At 37.1% G+C, this 16,656-nt stretch overlaps 1 protein-coding gene and 1 long non-coding RNA gene across 2 annotated transcripts; one reads left to right on the top strand and one right to left on the bottom strand.

Annotated features, from left to right (window-relative positions):
- Window positions 1-7,375: 7,375 nt before the first annotated feature.
- Window positions 7,376-12,394, bottom strand: LOC139711231 (myelin regulatory factor-like protein). Its single transcript, XM_071623149.1, has 4 exons — window positions 12,116-12,394; window positions 11,162-11,264; window positions 10,255-10,335; window positions 7,376-9,544 (listed from the first exon to the last, which is right to left on the bottom strand). Exons 1-4 carry the CDS (start codon window positions 12,280-12,282, stop codon window positions 9,443-9,445), a joined length of 453 nt encoding a protein of 150 aa, XP_071479250.1. The 5' UTR covers window positions 12,283-12,394; the 3' UTR covers window positions 7,376-9,442.
- A 9-nt stretch (window positions 12,395-12,403) lies between these two features.
- LOC139711232 (uncharacterized) lies at window positions 12,404-15,763 on the top strand. Its single transcript, XR_011709502.1, has 3 exons — window positions 12,404-12,886; window positions 14,551-14,636; window positions 15,607-15,763. It is a non-coding gene; the product is annotated as an uncharacterized lncRNA (long non-coding RNA).
- Window positions 15,764-16,656: the final 893 nt, after the last annotated feature.

The following is a 16,656-nucleotide window of genomic DNA, read 5'->3' as shown; positions in this document are numbered from 1 at the left end:
ATTGTGTCCAAGAGCATATTTTATGTATATGTTATGTTATATCTGTGAAAGTTTAAGATATGTGTATGCCCCAGGTTAGCTTTGTTTTGTTTTAATATACTGCCATCACAGTTGTATTACCCTGTTCATCATCCTCATATTGTTATCATCATTATCATCATCGATGCCACTCACAACAGCCTTGTTACCTCTGCTAAGGAAGGACATTATGTCTTTGTCAAGGTTGGTTTGTCTGTTTGCAAAATAATTTTCAAAAGTTGTGGACAGATTTAGATGAAACTTATAGGAAAAGTTGATAATGACACAGAGAACAGATAAGATTAAATTTTGGTAATGATCAGCGAATTTTTGTGAGTTTTTGAAGGATTTTTGATATTTTAGCAGATAGGGTCAATGAACTTTAGAGTTCAAGCTGCACATATTTCAGGTTTGCTTGAATAGGTGTATTAAAGCGCGTGTTCTGCTTGAGGCGCCGTGCAGCATGCAGGAAGCTGCTGACGAAAACACTAGGCTTCTATATAGTTCAGGGATGCCAGTTTTCCGGCAATAGCCGGAATTCCGGCTTTTTCATATTTTGGTGTCCAATTTCCGGCTTTGTGATATTATTTCCGTCTGTGTGGGAAAGCCGGAAAACACGAGAAAGAAACAAAGAAAGAAAGAAAGAAAAACGAAAAAATATGATCATCTAAACTTACGGGACATTCACTTTCACGATTTCCGTAGTATGTTTCGCATATACTTGGGCATGAGAATATCACAAAACGACTGTCATGCAAAACTAGCGCGATGCTGCTGCTGCTTCGCGCACATCAGTTTCGTTCACAAAAAAAATTTCCGGCCCAAGAGCAATTTGCCACTGGCATCCCTGTATATTGGGAAATTGGGCAATTTTCAGCAGGAGTGAATGGGTGGAAATGAGCTGCTGGGTGGAGGTCTTTACTCTCTGAATGTTTTTCTAGTATAGATGTGAATTTGCATTCATATATTGGCCCATCTGTTCTCTCAAACCAACATCGCTGGTTACCAGAGATTATATCAATGGCAGGTGAAAAACTTTGTAAAACAAACAGACAAACAGACAAATAAACAAAAAAGAACAGTAAAGATAGCTCATAAAGTGAATGCTGCTTGTGGGAATTTGCAATGGTTGTCACAGAGTATAAATACGTTTGTATGATATCAAAACTAAAGACAGTAAAGTGTGAATTTAAAGTATTTCGGCTTATTTTAGCTGATGCTAACGTGGAAAGTTGGAATAATCTCTCATATTAATTATCAGCCTAGAACCCGCTCGTTTGCATTCCTGACTGATGATGACATGGTCAAGTTGGTGCACTTCATATCAGATCTACAGATGTGCTGAAAATACATTGTACTCATAAAGGAAAATTGACCCCTAGTCTACCGAACTGGAAGGTGGTGGATCTGATGCAATATTGATTGTGTGTGGGATGATGAAATCATGTGGGGATTACTGTATAATATGCCAATCATATATATTTAGCGAGTTTTCATAGTATTTTGAAAATCAGGACTTCCTATCAAATTTGTGAGTGGTTGAATTCACGATCACGGAGTACAGAACTGAATGGAGAAATGTATACATGCACGTCACATTCATGTTGGGATCAGAGTCAATATTTTTGTGTGTCTTTAAATTTACGAATAGCACCTGACTCGCAAAATTTGCAAACATAAAAAACTCGCAGAATGTTCAGTCTATACAGTAGGTTTATTAGTCCTCCTTTGATATTCCTGTTCAGTCCAAATCATTTGTATGCAGGAGAACGACTCTTTGATCATGGGTAGAATTCTTCAAAACTTCTTTTCTGGTCAGTCGTATTTACAGATAGTCACAGTGGGCTTGCACTTATTTTCTGTTGAACCCTTTTGATCTCTGCATGTTCAATTATTACACACGTGGCCGAGTTTCATTTGCTAGGGAAATCCCCCAGTGTCCCAGTTTCGCTCCTATGAAGAAGAATTCCATTACTTGAGTCGGCTGCAGTTGTTCATCTTATGTCTTCAAAGAAATGTAGCATGACAAAATTGACTACTTTTGTACCAAAACTCAGTTCTCTAGAAGCACACCTGCTAATTCTCTACCACATTATAAACTTTCAATGTCTGTGGATCGATGGTGGGCGTAGGACACTATTGATTGTGACAAATTAAGTTTGAAATACAGCAATATGTGCAGTGCCACATGTGTTTTCTTAGCTTTATCACAGGAATTCGATTGCAAGTGTACTATAAAGTTAGAGCCATTGTCTGTTATTTAAGTTTGGTACTAAAGCACTTTCATAGAGCAAAATGGTCCAGTTGACTTCCTGCAATCTCTTCCCTATTTGGTGTAATAATGCCTCTGCCATATAATTTGTATTGTTCTTGTGTGTGCGTGTGTGTGTGTGCATGGGTGTGTTTTATAAAATGTAGTATTTTTTTAAAAATGAAAATATTTGGAAAATGTTGAAGCTAGTTCTCCAATTGCTTAATAGCATGAGAACTGAATCATAGTGCGCATAATTAATACTTTCTAAAGCTGCCGTTGAAAGAGAATATCGTTTAATAAAAGTTCCGTATAAAAGAAACATGTACAATGTATACTGTTTAGATGTTTGTTTGTGTGTTTGTACTGCACTGTACTTTGGTTTCTTTCTTCAAATATCTTTTGAGGAGAACTTACACGTTCTAGATGCACACTGGGATTCAAGGCCACTCCAGAAACATTATGAATGGGAATACAATGTAAAATGTAGCAATCCGTATTCTGTGTAATCACCAGAATTCCAAGCTTATACAGTTGAACCTCTATTATCCGGCCTCCCTTTATCCGGGTCTCTCTATTATACGGACGCAATCTCGCCGTGATTTTTTTTTTTTTTTTTTTTTTTTTTTTTTTAAATAATTACGGGAGGAAAGGGGGATTCCCAACTCCTTGAAAACTCCTACACAAACACACATGAATTACATATTACTTCCAACATGATTAACATACATTACATCAAATTTCCTTCCATATTGCTTTCCCTCAGACATTTTAACATCCCCAAACATCCCCCAATGTAACAATGAAAAGGTTGCAGTATACACATTACTACATGTGGTACTACAATGGGCTACATCAGTACATGTGTATGTATATGTACATGTATAAAGCATTGAGTCTCCCGTATCCGGCCAAATCCCTTATCCGGATGAGCCCCGGTCCCGACTTGTCCGGATACGAGAGGTTCAACTGTACAGCACAGTAGTGAAAGGCATTATCAGGAGCAGATCCAGGAATTCTGTAAAGGGGGATGCAACTAATATTGCTGGTGTCACTTCTGTGTTTCATTTCATTTTTTTTTCTTTAATTTGTTTTTAATGAAAAATAAAGGAGGGCATGCGCCGGTTGCGCCACCCCCCCCCCCCCCCCCCCCCCCCTGTGTCCGCCACTGATAAATGTTCTATTGTGGTAATGCCTGGAATGGACAGTGTGCTTTGCCAATTGAAGACCCGGTAATGCAGGGATATAATGCAATGGCAAGGCCTGAATAAATTTGATAATTCCAAAAAACAAGTACCCCGTGAAAGTACCCCGGTGGGTACCAAATGAAGATTAATTCAGCTGGATTATGTAGCTTCTCCCACGCTACCCGGCCTTAACAAGTAATAATGTTGAGGCATTGCATATTCCTGTACATTGTAATCGCTAAAGTCTTGGTATCAGTGTTGCATGAGTTTGTTTGTTTTGCTTTGTTTTGTTTTTTGTTTTTTGTTTTAATATTGTTTTTCAATTTTTCTATTTCTATTGGCGTGGAGAGACCGAAGTGTAAATCTCTACATTTATAGGAAACTTTACCAGCAAAATGTAACAATTTTGAATGCACAGTTAACTGTTCTTTTGTTGTTGTTGTTTTTGTGTGTGTATGATGAAGTGTATATTGGTGTGTGTGTGTGTGTGTGCATGTACAAGAGTTTAGTATCAAATATCCGAGTAAAATCAATCACCAGGAGGCAATGATCCAAATTCAAGCAGAATGTGAACAATTCTTCAATTTCTTACAAGTTTATCTAAAATAAAGGTAATCATTCATTTTTTCCCCTCTCTAAATCTGATTTTCATGTCCAAACAGCATGCAACCCACGAAACTCCTCTCTGGACTATAATGTGTATCTTACCTCAGTGAGATCCTCTCAAGCACAATTAGGGAATAGGAAGGAAAATGGAACAAAACCACCCAAGTCTTGTGCTAAACTCATGTAAGAGTTGCCCACAAACCACAGAGTTCTTTTCCGCGATAAAGTAATTGTGTTCTTGCTCATATTTTCAACATTTTTTTTTCTTGTTCTGGTTGTTGAAATACACATTGCAATGCTTCGGTTTGGAGATGTGCATGTATTCATGCTGTGCTTTGAAGACGTCATACACAGATCTCATTTCATGAAAAATGTTCGGATAACAATTCATGCTAGAATGGCAACCAGCGTCTCGTAGCAAGAGCCAAATCAGGGAAATAAGAACTGTCGTGACCACGACCATGGATGCTAACCTTGCGTAAACGTTATTGCAGAATTCTGAGGGTGGAAAGGGGGTATTATTAACCCTAATCCCACTGGGTTTTTTGAGGGACTTGAAACCACCGGGGGGCCTTTTTGGCCCCCCTTCAGATCTCGGTCATGGATCGCACGATCTTCGCGAAAATTTGCACTAAGGTAGAGGCGAATGTAATCTACAAGACTGTATAGTTAGATTTTTCAAATTTTAATTAATGTACTTTATATTATTTAATTTATGCTAATTTATGCATTTTTTTTTGCCTATAAATCAAAAAATAAAGCTCCAAGACTTCTAATTTTTGGTGAACATATTCTCTTCAATATCCTCAACAATAATATTGAAGCAAAAATTCGGCTTCATAATTATTTCTTATGTATTTTATTGATTATTGAATTTCTTGTGTATTTCTTTGTTTTTTTCGTCAAAATTTGTCGCAGAAAGTTTTTAAAGCATAATCAGGCTAAAGTAAATCATTGTCAGCCATTGAAAGTAAAAATATTTATTTTTATATGAATTAATTACAAAATCACAATTTACATTTGATTTTTGTACACAAAATCATGTTTTTGAGCAATTTTTGGGTCGACAAATTTTTTTCAAAGGGTCATGGCTTCAAAACGGTATGCACGGGGGCGACAAATTTGGTCTCAAAAGTTGCGCGATACTTGAAAGAAAAAAGTCATAAAATGTCGCAGCGAGAGCATCACGCGTTGCAGAATTTGCCATGCTGCTACAGTTGTCCCATTACAGCGAACACGGTTATAACGAAATTCTGGTTACAACAAAATAAAAATCCAGGTCGCAAAATCATCGGCTGTGTGTTTTTTGTTTTTTTTACTTGTACAGTTGTAACAAAATTTCAATATTATAACAAAAGAAATATGCTGGTCCCGAGGACTTTGTTGTACTGGGAGTACAATGAAAGTACAATGTACCTTCTCTTGGAACAAAAGTACGTAACAAACACACACACACACACACACAAACACACAAAACAATTTCATACAGTACTCTGACAAAACAAGCATTTTGGAGAGTGACTGTGGTTGTGTTGAAATTTATTTGTAAGCATCCATGTGAGAGAGTGTAACCATAAAGGACAATGAAGAGTACAAAATACAAGTATCGGCACTTTTTCTGGTTCGAAATCACACCAGTTTTGTGTAAAACATTCTCGAACATGTGGCTGTGTGGTGAAAGTTGCGGTCAGTGTCTCTTTTTTTTTTTCCTTCTTCTTTGACAATGTGTCACACAGAAAATCACAATTCCACAAGCCTTACCTTCAAGGCCACTGAAAATCAACACATCGGTACACAGATACACATACTTGCATTCCATTATACAGTGTCATTGTAAGAGACCCAAAGGAACGATAATATATATGTACTTGAATATGGCAGGTATCATCAACAGTACACGGTGACTAATCTTTGGACTTCTTTGCAGGTAAAACCAAACGGAAAGTACTTGTTTTGTTTTCCTTTATTTTCTTATTTCTGAAAATGTGGCACACTTTCCGTAATAAAGCTTCTTTTTTTTCTGCATTTGTGCTTGATGCAATGAATGATGGAAAAGAGAGAGAGAAAGATAAAAACCTATAAATGAATTCATTCAAATGTTTTGGAATGTACAAAATGGAGTGTAGAACACGCAGATTTGGAATTTGTCGACAGTTTGAGGTACACTAATTATTCTAGGTAGTTTCACTGCAAATCCTTTTTTACATTACGCATTTGATTCCCCGAAAGCATTGGCTTGAGAACTACAGTACAGTTCAGTACTACACATCCGTTAGTCCCACAAATTCGTATTTATGTTGGACGCTTGTAGCATGCACGACCTACATCGAGATGGCACCACTTTGTAATATTCTGTGTGGGGAAACATAGCATAAACTGAGCTGATGTCTACATAAATCCAAATTTACCATGAACTACTAGCAGGAAAACTCTGTACATGTTGTCTACATCTCAGGTATTATTGGTGTACTTTAATGACCCAGAGAGAAATACACTGTACAAGAAAAAAGGGGAAAAAAAAGAAAAAATTCAAACATTAAAACTTTTTTCCCTCTCACTCAATCACCCTGAAAGTAGTATTAAAGTACACAGGATAAAGTTCAACACATTTTCATATGTTATTATCAGTATATTCCTTTCTCCATGATTTTACATCTTTTAGACACATGATCAAATCAGACAATTTAGTCACGGTTTAGAGAATATACTTTTGGATGTAATTCTCCCACAGGAAAATGCACTCTTTGCTTACATTTAAAAATTATGTCTTGTATATAATATTCTATCAATTTATTTACAATGCATTTCAAAACAAGAGTATAATTACTGTGACTTCAATTGGGGGTGGGGGGGGGGGGTGGGGACTCAATTAAATTACAGAATCACATGGTCATACAGATATACATGTAGCTTAGTATTTACAATATGTAACAGAGAAACAGAGAATGTGCTAGCTGTGGTTTGAAGTGTGTGACTTTTAGAGCAGTGTTACCACGTGTGAGTTTAACCTTTTTTTATCACAAAATTTCACAACTGCGAACCCCTTCAACTGACCGTACATTTCAACTGAACATGCTGATCTAGTACGGTCTCTGATATTGTTTGATGAATGTATGTATTTAGGGGCTGATCCAGGAATTCTGTAAAGGGGGGGGGGGGGGGGGGGAGCGCAAACAATATTTTTTGGTGATACTTCTGGGTTTCATCTCATTTTTTTCTTTTTATTTCTTTTGTTTTAACAACAAATAAAGAGGGGGACAGGCCCCCGGTGTGCCCCCCCCCCCCCAGATCCGCCACTGGTATTACATTTTACCATCCCGTATGAAACACTAATTGCAGAAAGCCTTTGAAAATTGGACCATACAATTCCTTTCAATCACATTCTTACACAAGTAAACTTACACTACGTTATGTACACACACATGGCTTAAGTATCACTTTTTAATAGGATATTGCTTTCCACAAAAGGTCATGGCTTTCGCAAATGGATATAAAACGCGCAAACAGGGACACCCTCTACCATTGTCACACATACAGTTTGAAATTACAATACCATTAAAAACTGGCACTTTCAAATATGTGCCCTAGAGGCTATAAAAATACACTTATTTCTGACAGATGCAATATATACAAACAAAAGAATAGTTTTTTTTTTTTTCTTTTGATCATAATCATTTTCTAATAAAATTGATCACAGTATAAAAATCTCATATGGCTCTATTTTTCAAAAGTACTATTAAGTTGTCTATGGTGATTACATACGTAAACACATGAACTGTACAATGTGCTCACATAATTGTTTTTTTTTAATATATATATATGTAAGTATCCTTGCCAATGTTAACAATGTACACATTCAATCTATTAGAAGAAACACATCGAAATTGAGCATGACAAGGCCATAGTGCATGTCGTCGATCTGCAAAATGCTAAGACAAAATTTAGCAGTACTGACCTTTATCTAGTGCTGCTTGAAATATTACCTGAATCACATGTTTCATCCAGGTCTTCTGTGCTATCGTATCAAACATTGTGCCTGCGTCGTGGCTGAGCACACAACCTACAGGTGTTCTTTGAATTTACATGTCTATCCAATGATCACAGTCCACATGCTTCTAAAAATGATACACCTACTTGTGAAAACAATCATTTCAATAACATGAAGTGTGCTCATGCAAAAGAATTTCTGAAACTTTCTGAAATAGACACTCCATAAATGTCTCTTGCATAAAACATTGTCCATGGAAAAAAAAAAAATGAATAAAAAATCCTATGTTTGATCGTGCACAACAACAGTATTGCTGCAAACAATTAAGAAATTCCACGGTACAATTACATTTCCCCATTTATATTTCATAATTCACTCCTGAACCTTATGCACTGTGATCCCTGCACGAATCAGCTTCCCTTGTTAAACATTCCACCTGCATACATGTGTTTGATGACTCATGGTATTAAAAGTCATGCATGTTCACACTCATGATTACACTTCTTCAGCATCATAACAAATTTGACGCAATTTCGCGAGAATCTTCCTCAAATTACGCAAACTCCAGGGCACTACTGTTGAAAGAAGCTGCAGTTGATTATAAAGTCTTGACATAAATTCATGATCCAAAGGGCTGCCCATGTACTGAACAAACTTGCGAGAACAATTCTTAATATAGATGCTAGTACTGCATTAAAAGAAGTGACCTTTCACACAGAGTATATACGGTATGAAAATGAACAAAAGTATAACATCTGCTACGCAGAACTTATGTTTTTTTTTTGCTTTTTTTTACAAAATTCTATATATTTTTGTTAGCTTCACCACCTACAAGCCCTTACTGAGGGCAGGGCATTCACTTACTATACACATGCCATGGTAACTTGCATTGATAATGAAGAAAATGAAAATGAATTTCATATGACAGGTCACGTAATATTAGGAATGTGTGATATACGCAGTACTGGTGAGTAGAATGAAATTTGGATTGGGTAGTACTAATCCGTCTTGGGACCTGTGTATACGGAATGGGTTACAATAACAGCAATTCAATTTTAGAGAGATAATTACTGAAAGGTAAATAGTTTCCTGATGCCTTTCAGCCAAAGATTTTTCTTTGTTAAATGGGAGAGAAGAGAGATGAAGAAATATAGAATGAATTGAGAGTTATTACACACTCAATGAAAAGCAGCTGTGGCAGAAGATATCCATGATGATTATTTATTGTTGTGTCGAGATACCTTCACGAAAACATGGAAAAGGCATTATCTCTAGATGCTATTCCCACTGATATCTGCATCCAAAATAACCGTCGCTGATTTCGCGGACCCAACGGAACAGAAACCGCGGGGTATGTCCAGCCGGCGGTGATGGGGTGCAGAGCGTTCTCGCTTACGCGGGGCAGAGGGAGAGGTCCCGATCGAAGTTGAAGCTATACTCCATGTAATCCATTCCTATCAGACTGCTGTCCTGTGTGCAGTCATACGTCTGCACCTACAAGGGAAGACGCATAAAGGAAAGAGTAACGGTCAAGACAAACTAAAAGGACTGCCATAAGATACTTGCAGATAATCACAGGTTGCCAGGGAGGGGATCAAAAGAATATAGGATCTCGATTACTTGGCTATCGATCATGCGGTTCCTGTATTATCCAGACGTGGACTGGCTGACATTTTTTTTTTTATGTTTTCACATATTTTCAGCGCCATACCTCACTCAAAACAAACACACGTTCAACTATTATCATGCACATACATGACGGGACATATTTCAATCATCACAGCGAACCGTTACTTTAAGTTTATAGTTCATAAGACAATATCAATGTAGTGGTGCCACGCTTGTCGTTGGCACTGAGTGCACAGCAGTGGTTACAGTACAATGCAGCGGCAGTATTCGACATGTCGCAATATCAATCTCATTGTCAGTCAATATTAATCAAACAGACAATACATGAAGGGATATCTTACTCATATTTCATTTTATTTCTGTATCATGTGAAGTATCACACATGACAATGTCATGCAGATAATCATAATGATTGGTAAATTGGTAATAACATTTGCATTATGTGCTAGAAAGCAATGAATTTGAGCATAACGCTCTTATCTGGCCAAATCAATTATCCGGAGGCCCGCCTGTCCTGACGAGGCCTGATAATCGAGGTCCTACTGTAAATCACATGATCGGCCATGTGTCCTTACCTCTGATAGTGGCATAATGCGGAATGTGTAGGAACTGTTTTGAAAGACCCCGACCGGCATGTCCCAGGTGTGTGAAAAGCCCTGAGAATACAGAAACACACAGACAAGAGGAGATACTGGTGAGAATTAAGCAGATCATATCGATGAATGACAATTCTCCCCCATCAAATACACTCAGGCACAGACACAATATATTGATGTGATGGTGTACACTTTAATAGGCTAAATTCTACAGTTACTGCATGCATACTTTCCCTCCTGACACATTAAAAGACATGGGCATCATTTGTTTTATAGAATGCGAGACCATTTCTTTGCCAAAAATACCTTTTTTGGCCATGTAAGACAGTAACCGGAAGGCAAATTTACTGGATACATTTCTCTTTGGCTTGCAATAAACAAACATACAAACAAACAAACAAACAAAAAATGTATCCAGTAATTACTCTATGCATGGTTAGCTGGCCAACAGGCATTTTTTTTTTACCAAGTACATGAATGCTTTACTGGATAGTGCACAATACCATGTTCACAGTCAAGTGGCTATTGTCAGTGAGGCACTGTGCGGCCCGTAGAAATCAACACCCTACCCTCCACCAAAGAGATCGCAGGATTTTCTCTACCAGTTCTAATCAAGGTGTCAAAATAACTGCGGAAAAAACAAAAAATCTGAGACTTATGCAAAAAATAAAAATAAAAATGTATGAGGTGCACAATTTCAATGCATCTAAATTGCTCAAAAAATTGAAAAGTCGGTTTTAGGCAGAGTACAACAATCTGAAATCAGATTAAACTTTCACAACCCAGTATAATGTAACAAGCTTTCTGTTTGTTTCTACAGCCATTGTGAATCACAGTTAAAAAAAAGAAGAAAATAAATAAATAAAATAAATAAATCAGGACTTACTGTGGAGAATGTGGCACTGGCTGACTCAGGAGACTCAATCTGCTCGAGACATGAGGAGCCACTGGTCCAAGAACACAGCACCATGACTGACATTCCCGTCGTGCTGAGGAGAGAAGGGGCAGAGTGGGGTAGAGGTGTCAGTATTCAAGCATTCTTTTTCACTCTTTATTGGATGTGATTCATTACATGTACATATGGTTTTTGGTGCCCTGGGATATCAATTAAAACTCCTCCATTTCTTGATCTCTTTTTTTCTTTTTTCCAGTGCCCATACCCTTAATTACCAAACAATTGGTGAAGGTAATTTTTATGCTTTAAGAAAGATTTTTTTTTTTTTTTTTTTTCCGGGGGGGGGGCCAAACATGAGCTCAATAATGCAGCAACATCATAACATGACTTGCTTCCTTTTGCCAAAGTATTATAGATTTGTAGCAAACATGGAAAATCTGGCAAAAGGAAGCATGTGACAATCATATGATGAGAATGTTACTTGCTTCCTTTTGGCAAAGTATTATAGATTTGTAGCAAACGTAAAAAAATTGGCAAAAGGAAGCAAGTGACAATCATATCATTAGGATTTTACTTGCTCCCTTTTGCCAAAGTATTTTAGATTGTGTGTAAATATAAATGATTTGGCAAAGGGAAGCATGTGACAATCACATCATGAGGCTGTTAATTGCTTCCTTTTGCCAATTTTTCTCATGCAATTTTGTGCACTTGCTTCCTTTTGCCACCCAAATATCTCAGAAATGGACCAAACTTGTAGCTTTTGGATTTTTCAGTTCAATAGAGCATGCCTCAAATATGCCAAATCAATAAAAAAGTCAATATTCATAAAAATGTCACTTGCTTCCTTTTGCCAAAGTAGGGCAGAGGTACACAACAGTATGGCATTGTGCATCATACAGGCAAATCATAACGCACTATACAACCAGTGTAGGATGCAGTACTTACTTCAGTTCCAACTGGGTGAACTTCACAGGGAAATGGGGAGGCACAGTTATTCCACAAGAATAATTCCCATTCCTACAACGGGAAGGGAGGGGTGGGAATAATGGAAAAAGACACATTAATGGTAAAACTTTTATGTCAGAATGGTAAAATGCATGATAATAGCACATGATCTAGAAGACCCTCTTGGATGTGCATAACAAAATTCCATACACATTTTAAAAAAGAAAAAAGATCTGAGAGATTTTACAAAGAGCTGTCCTAAATATTTGTGGATTTGTGTGTGTGTGTGTGTGCACTTGTGCACCCATTACAACCGATGACATGCATATAGATACACACCTTCAAACTGGTGACACACAGACAACTGGTGACGTCATCGGTTGTAACTGAGCATAAATTTACGAAGAGGAACCCCCTATGGAGTCAATTTTCAAATTATACTGTTTTCTGAGCATAGTCATCAATTGGATAGGAACAAGCAAATACCCTGACAGAGGAGAAAAATTGAACAGCGCCATCTCTCACTTACACCCGGGGAATCCCCATAAATTTTCTGTCGGAGATGTCACCAGTTATGTGGAGCTCTACCTACGCGTACGCGTACGCCGCGTGACGTCATCTCGCAAATATCGCTGGGCGACCCGGCGATCGCTAGTAGCTAACATGACGAAGAAAATTGACTGCTGGGGAGGTGTGAAGCTAGCTAGACGTAGACGTCTCTCTCAACTCGCACGAGACATTGTTCATCTGCTGTGTCTTCGGAAGGAAAAGGTAAGTTAGTGATGACTACTGGATAGGCCTAAATTTTATTTTTTTAAAGGTAAGATATACTCGTGAAATAGGCAACACCACTGCGTGTCCGTATTGTAGCAACGACGGCAAATCTTCAGTCCCATACATAACAAATTGTAGTAGGCCTCTGTGACCACTCCTCAATGGCCCACCTGGCCTCTTCTTGCACGCCGCCTCTCAGCTCACCGCACCAAAAATGTGCGAATCACCAGACACCAGATCACGTAGAAATCCTGCCGTATACTGGTTCTACAGAAGAAAGTGCCTAGCGTAGAGTAGGCTAGAATTCTGACGCATTTTGCAGTGATATGAACGAAGTGTTCTGTTCTGCTATCATGCACAAATTTTTATGAATGAAATAATAACAATAATGATAATACCGTAGTCAGCCATTAACCATTTTCTTCCCCTTCTTCCTGCTATCCTTTTCTAGTTCTAGTTCCATCATCTGTTTCACCATTAATTCTCCTTTGTTCCCTTCCTCCTCTAACAGTTACATCATTGTCATGCTTTTCATGTTCTGTTACCTTAGTCTTCAATTTCTCCCCTGTTCATTCCGACCATCTGTCTTTTCATCAGCTTTCTTTGCACTCGGGTGCTACAGCTACTAAGCCTCCTTCCTGTTCTGGTTTGTTATGGGTATAGTGTACTATTCATTCTCCTTTTTATCCTTCTCCTTATCTTCTTCCACTAACAAAGTACCACACTCCACAGCTGTTTATAAGTACATGTAGGCATAATGGCTTTGAAATGTAAGAGTGCACAAGTGGTTACAATGACAAGAAGATTGCAAAAAGCAAGTGTGTGTGTATTTATACTTGTGATCTGTTAAATAATAATAATAATAATAATAATAATACATAACATTTATAAAGCACTTAATATCATATTTCTAAGCGTTGGGCCGGGAAAAAAACAATGATAGAGAACGAGTGATGCCATTCTAATACATAGAAACTTCATGTACATGTTTGTATGTCTATTAAAGCATATTAAATATGCATACATGTAACTTTGAATTGTAAGAGTGGTGACATTGCATAATTATGCACAACATGTGATTTAATACAGTATGTACCAGTAGGAAGTGGAGAAACTGAGTACTAATACATGTACTATCTAGCCTAACCAGACCGCTGTGCTTCGCACAGCAGTCTGACATATAGTGTTTATTAATGTTGTAAACGATCGTCGCTTTTGACGGCAAAATCACATAAAATGTCTTTTATTTTGTTTGATTTTAACAGTAAGATAATTTTTACCACTCACCTACATCATATTTTGCTGATGATTGAGTTGAATTTGGTGTTTTGTTGGTATCCAGACCTTATTGTTGAATTTTTCGGAGTAGATTGTGCGATGATTCACAAAATGAACGAACTAGCTACCACGAACTCTCAACCAGAAGCACCGTGGTAACATTTTACGTACGCCCTTGCGTTTTGTGTGTTACGTAAAGCTTGTTGTCTGCTACGTACATGTATTTCAGATGTAGATCACCTAATTTGTCAGTGTTGACAAATTCCGGTTCTAGTTTGTTTTGTTGTTGTTGTTTTGCGTAGGCTTAAGCATTGCACATTATGCTAGCTCTCAAAACCAATGATGACCTGTCGAAACTTATAATTTATTCAATTGTCGTACAGCCCATGGATACTGTCACAGAAGAGAGGGACAGGCATCTTCACACATAGACATTGATGACGAGGCACCTGATTAGACGAAAGACACAGTAAGCAATCAGTATTCCTTGTAGATAAGTCAAATTGTATTAGTTTTGTGATTTCTGTAGGAAGTGGAGAAAGTGAGTACAAATACATATGTTCTATACCCTATGTAATAACATACTGTTTACGTAATATGAAATCTTTCTGTACTCAAAGAAGTAAGTTCCCCCCTAGCCTTTATTCATTATCTCTAAAAATATTTCAGTGATTTTTATCTAGCAAAATGTAATAGATGCGCAATTTTCTTATGCACACTCTCAATGGTTATTTCTGCTCGGTTATTTCACTCAACAATTTTTCATTAAAAAGGTATGTCATTTTGATTGGGGGTTACTTTTTTGTGTTTAAAATATAAAGAAGCGACTTCTTTTGCTCTTTGCACAGGAAAATATATTTTTATGTGATGAAAGTGTGATGTTATGGCAACAATTTTACCATTCGCATTGTGCGTAAAAAATGCACATACCTTTGTGCTAGAACAAAATTGTTTGAATGTATATTCTGATCAAAGAAACTTCATCTATATACGTGTATGTATTTGTGCATTTCAGTTTTCTACAATGAATAAAGATATTCATAAAGGAAACGTACACCCACCGCTGAAAATGACAACATCTACAAGAGGGTAGACGTGCGGTTGCGTGTAGTTAGTACTATACCCTATGTAATAATATACTTACTGTTCAAGTAAATGTCAAATCTCTTTGTATTGTGTATACACTCCTCAAAGAAGTAAGTTCTCTCCCCCCAGCCTTTATTTATGATATATCTCTACAAATATCAAATGGTGATTTTTAGCTAGCAATAGCAAAAGGTATACATGCTCAATTTTCTTGTCGGTCCAGTGGGTACTGACATTGTTTGTTTTGTTGTTGTTGTTTTGCGTAGGCTTAAGCATTGCACATTATGCTAGCTCTCAAAACCAATGATGACCTGTCGAAACTTTGTCATATGATTTATCCAATTGTCGTACAGCCCATGGATACTGTCACAGAAGGGAGGGACAGGCATCTTCACACATAGACATTGATGACGAGGCACCTGATTAGACGAAAGACACAGTAAGCAATCAGTATTCCTTCTAGATAAGTCAAATTGTATTAGTTTTGTGATTTCATACAATATGTAGGAAGTGGAGAAAGTGAGTACAAATACATATGTTCTATACCCTATGTAATAACATACTGTTTATGTAATATGAAATCTTTCTGTACTCTCCTCAAAGAAGTAAGTTCCCCCCTAGCCTTTATTCATTATCTCTAAAAATATTTCAGTGATTTTTATCTAGCAAAATGTAATAGATGCGCAATTTTCTTATGCACACTCTCAATGGTAAATGGTTGCCATGGAATACACCCTTGTAACTTTTTCGTCAAGTGCGCAAAACAAAAAACAAAGAATGGTTGCACTTATAAATGGAAGCTACAAGCTGCATAATGTACATTGAAGATGAGCCGGCTCACAAATCTGCCATTATTGTCTCAGGTCTCACAGGATTCCCATTGTTTGTACCATCTGAACAGAATTGTGTGCTCTTTAAAGAAGATGCAATATCAACACAACAAAAAAAAATAATAATAACTCCCGTCAACCCTGAGGAAAATGGCATCAGGTTTTAATGAAACATTGTTGTAAAAAAAAAAATAAATAAACTTGGCAGGATTGTTTCTATACCTACTAGTATTTACTAACTTCTGTGTGAAATTGAGTGTTACATGAATGAGCACACAACTTACACTTGTGCCCTTAAAAACAAAACAAAAAATACTCTTTCGATTTCTGAAATGTGACATTTTTGCATTTAATGTGTTCTAACTCATGCATGACTAAACAGAACAATCTCATTTTAATTAAAAAACTAGTCAAGTATGGAAACACTTCTGCTCGGTTATTTCACTCAACAATTTTTCATTAAAAAGGTATGTCATTTTGATTGGGGGTTACTTTTTTGTGTTTAAAATATAAAGAAGCGACTTCTTTTGCTCTTTGCACAGGAAAATATATTTTTATGTGATGAAAGTGTGA

The sequence above is a fragment of the Diadema antillarum genome, unplaced genomic scaffold, assembly GCF_040938485.1.
Source record: "Diadema antillarum isolate AM-2024a unplaced genomic scaffold, OU_Dant_1.0 seq00001628_RagTag, whole genome shotgun sequence".
Classification (NCBI taxonomy): domain Eukaryota; kingdom Metazoa; phylum Echinodermata; class Echinoidea; order Diadematoida; family Diadematidae; genus Diadema; species Diadema antillarum.
The sequence above is the reverse complement of the archived record's forward strand: the minus strand, read 5'-3'. Positions and strand labels throughout refer to the sequence as shown.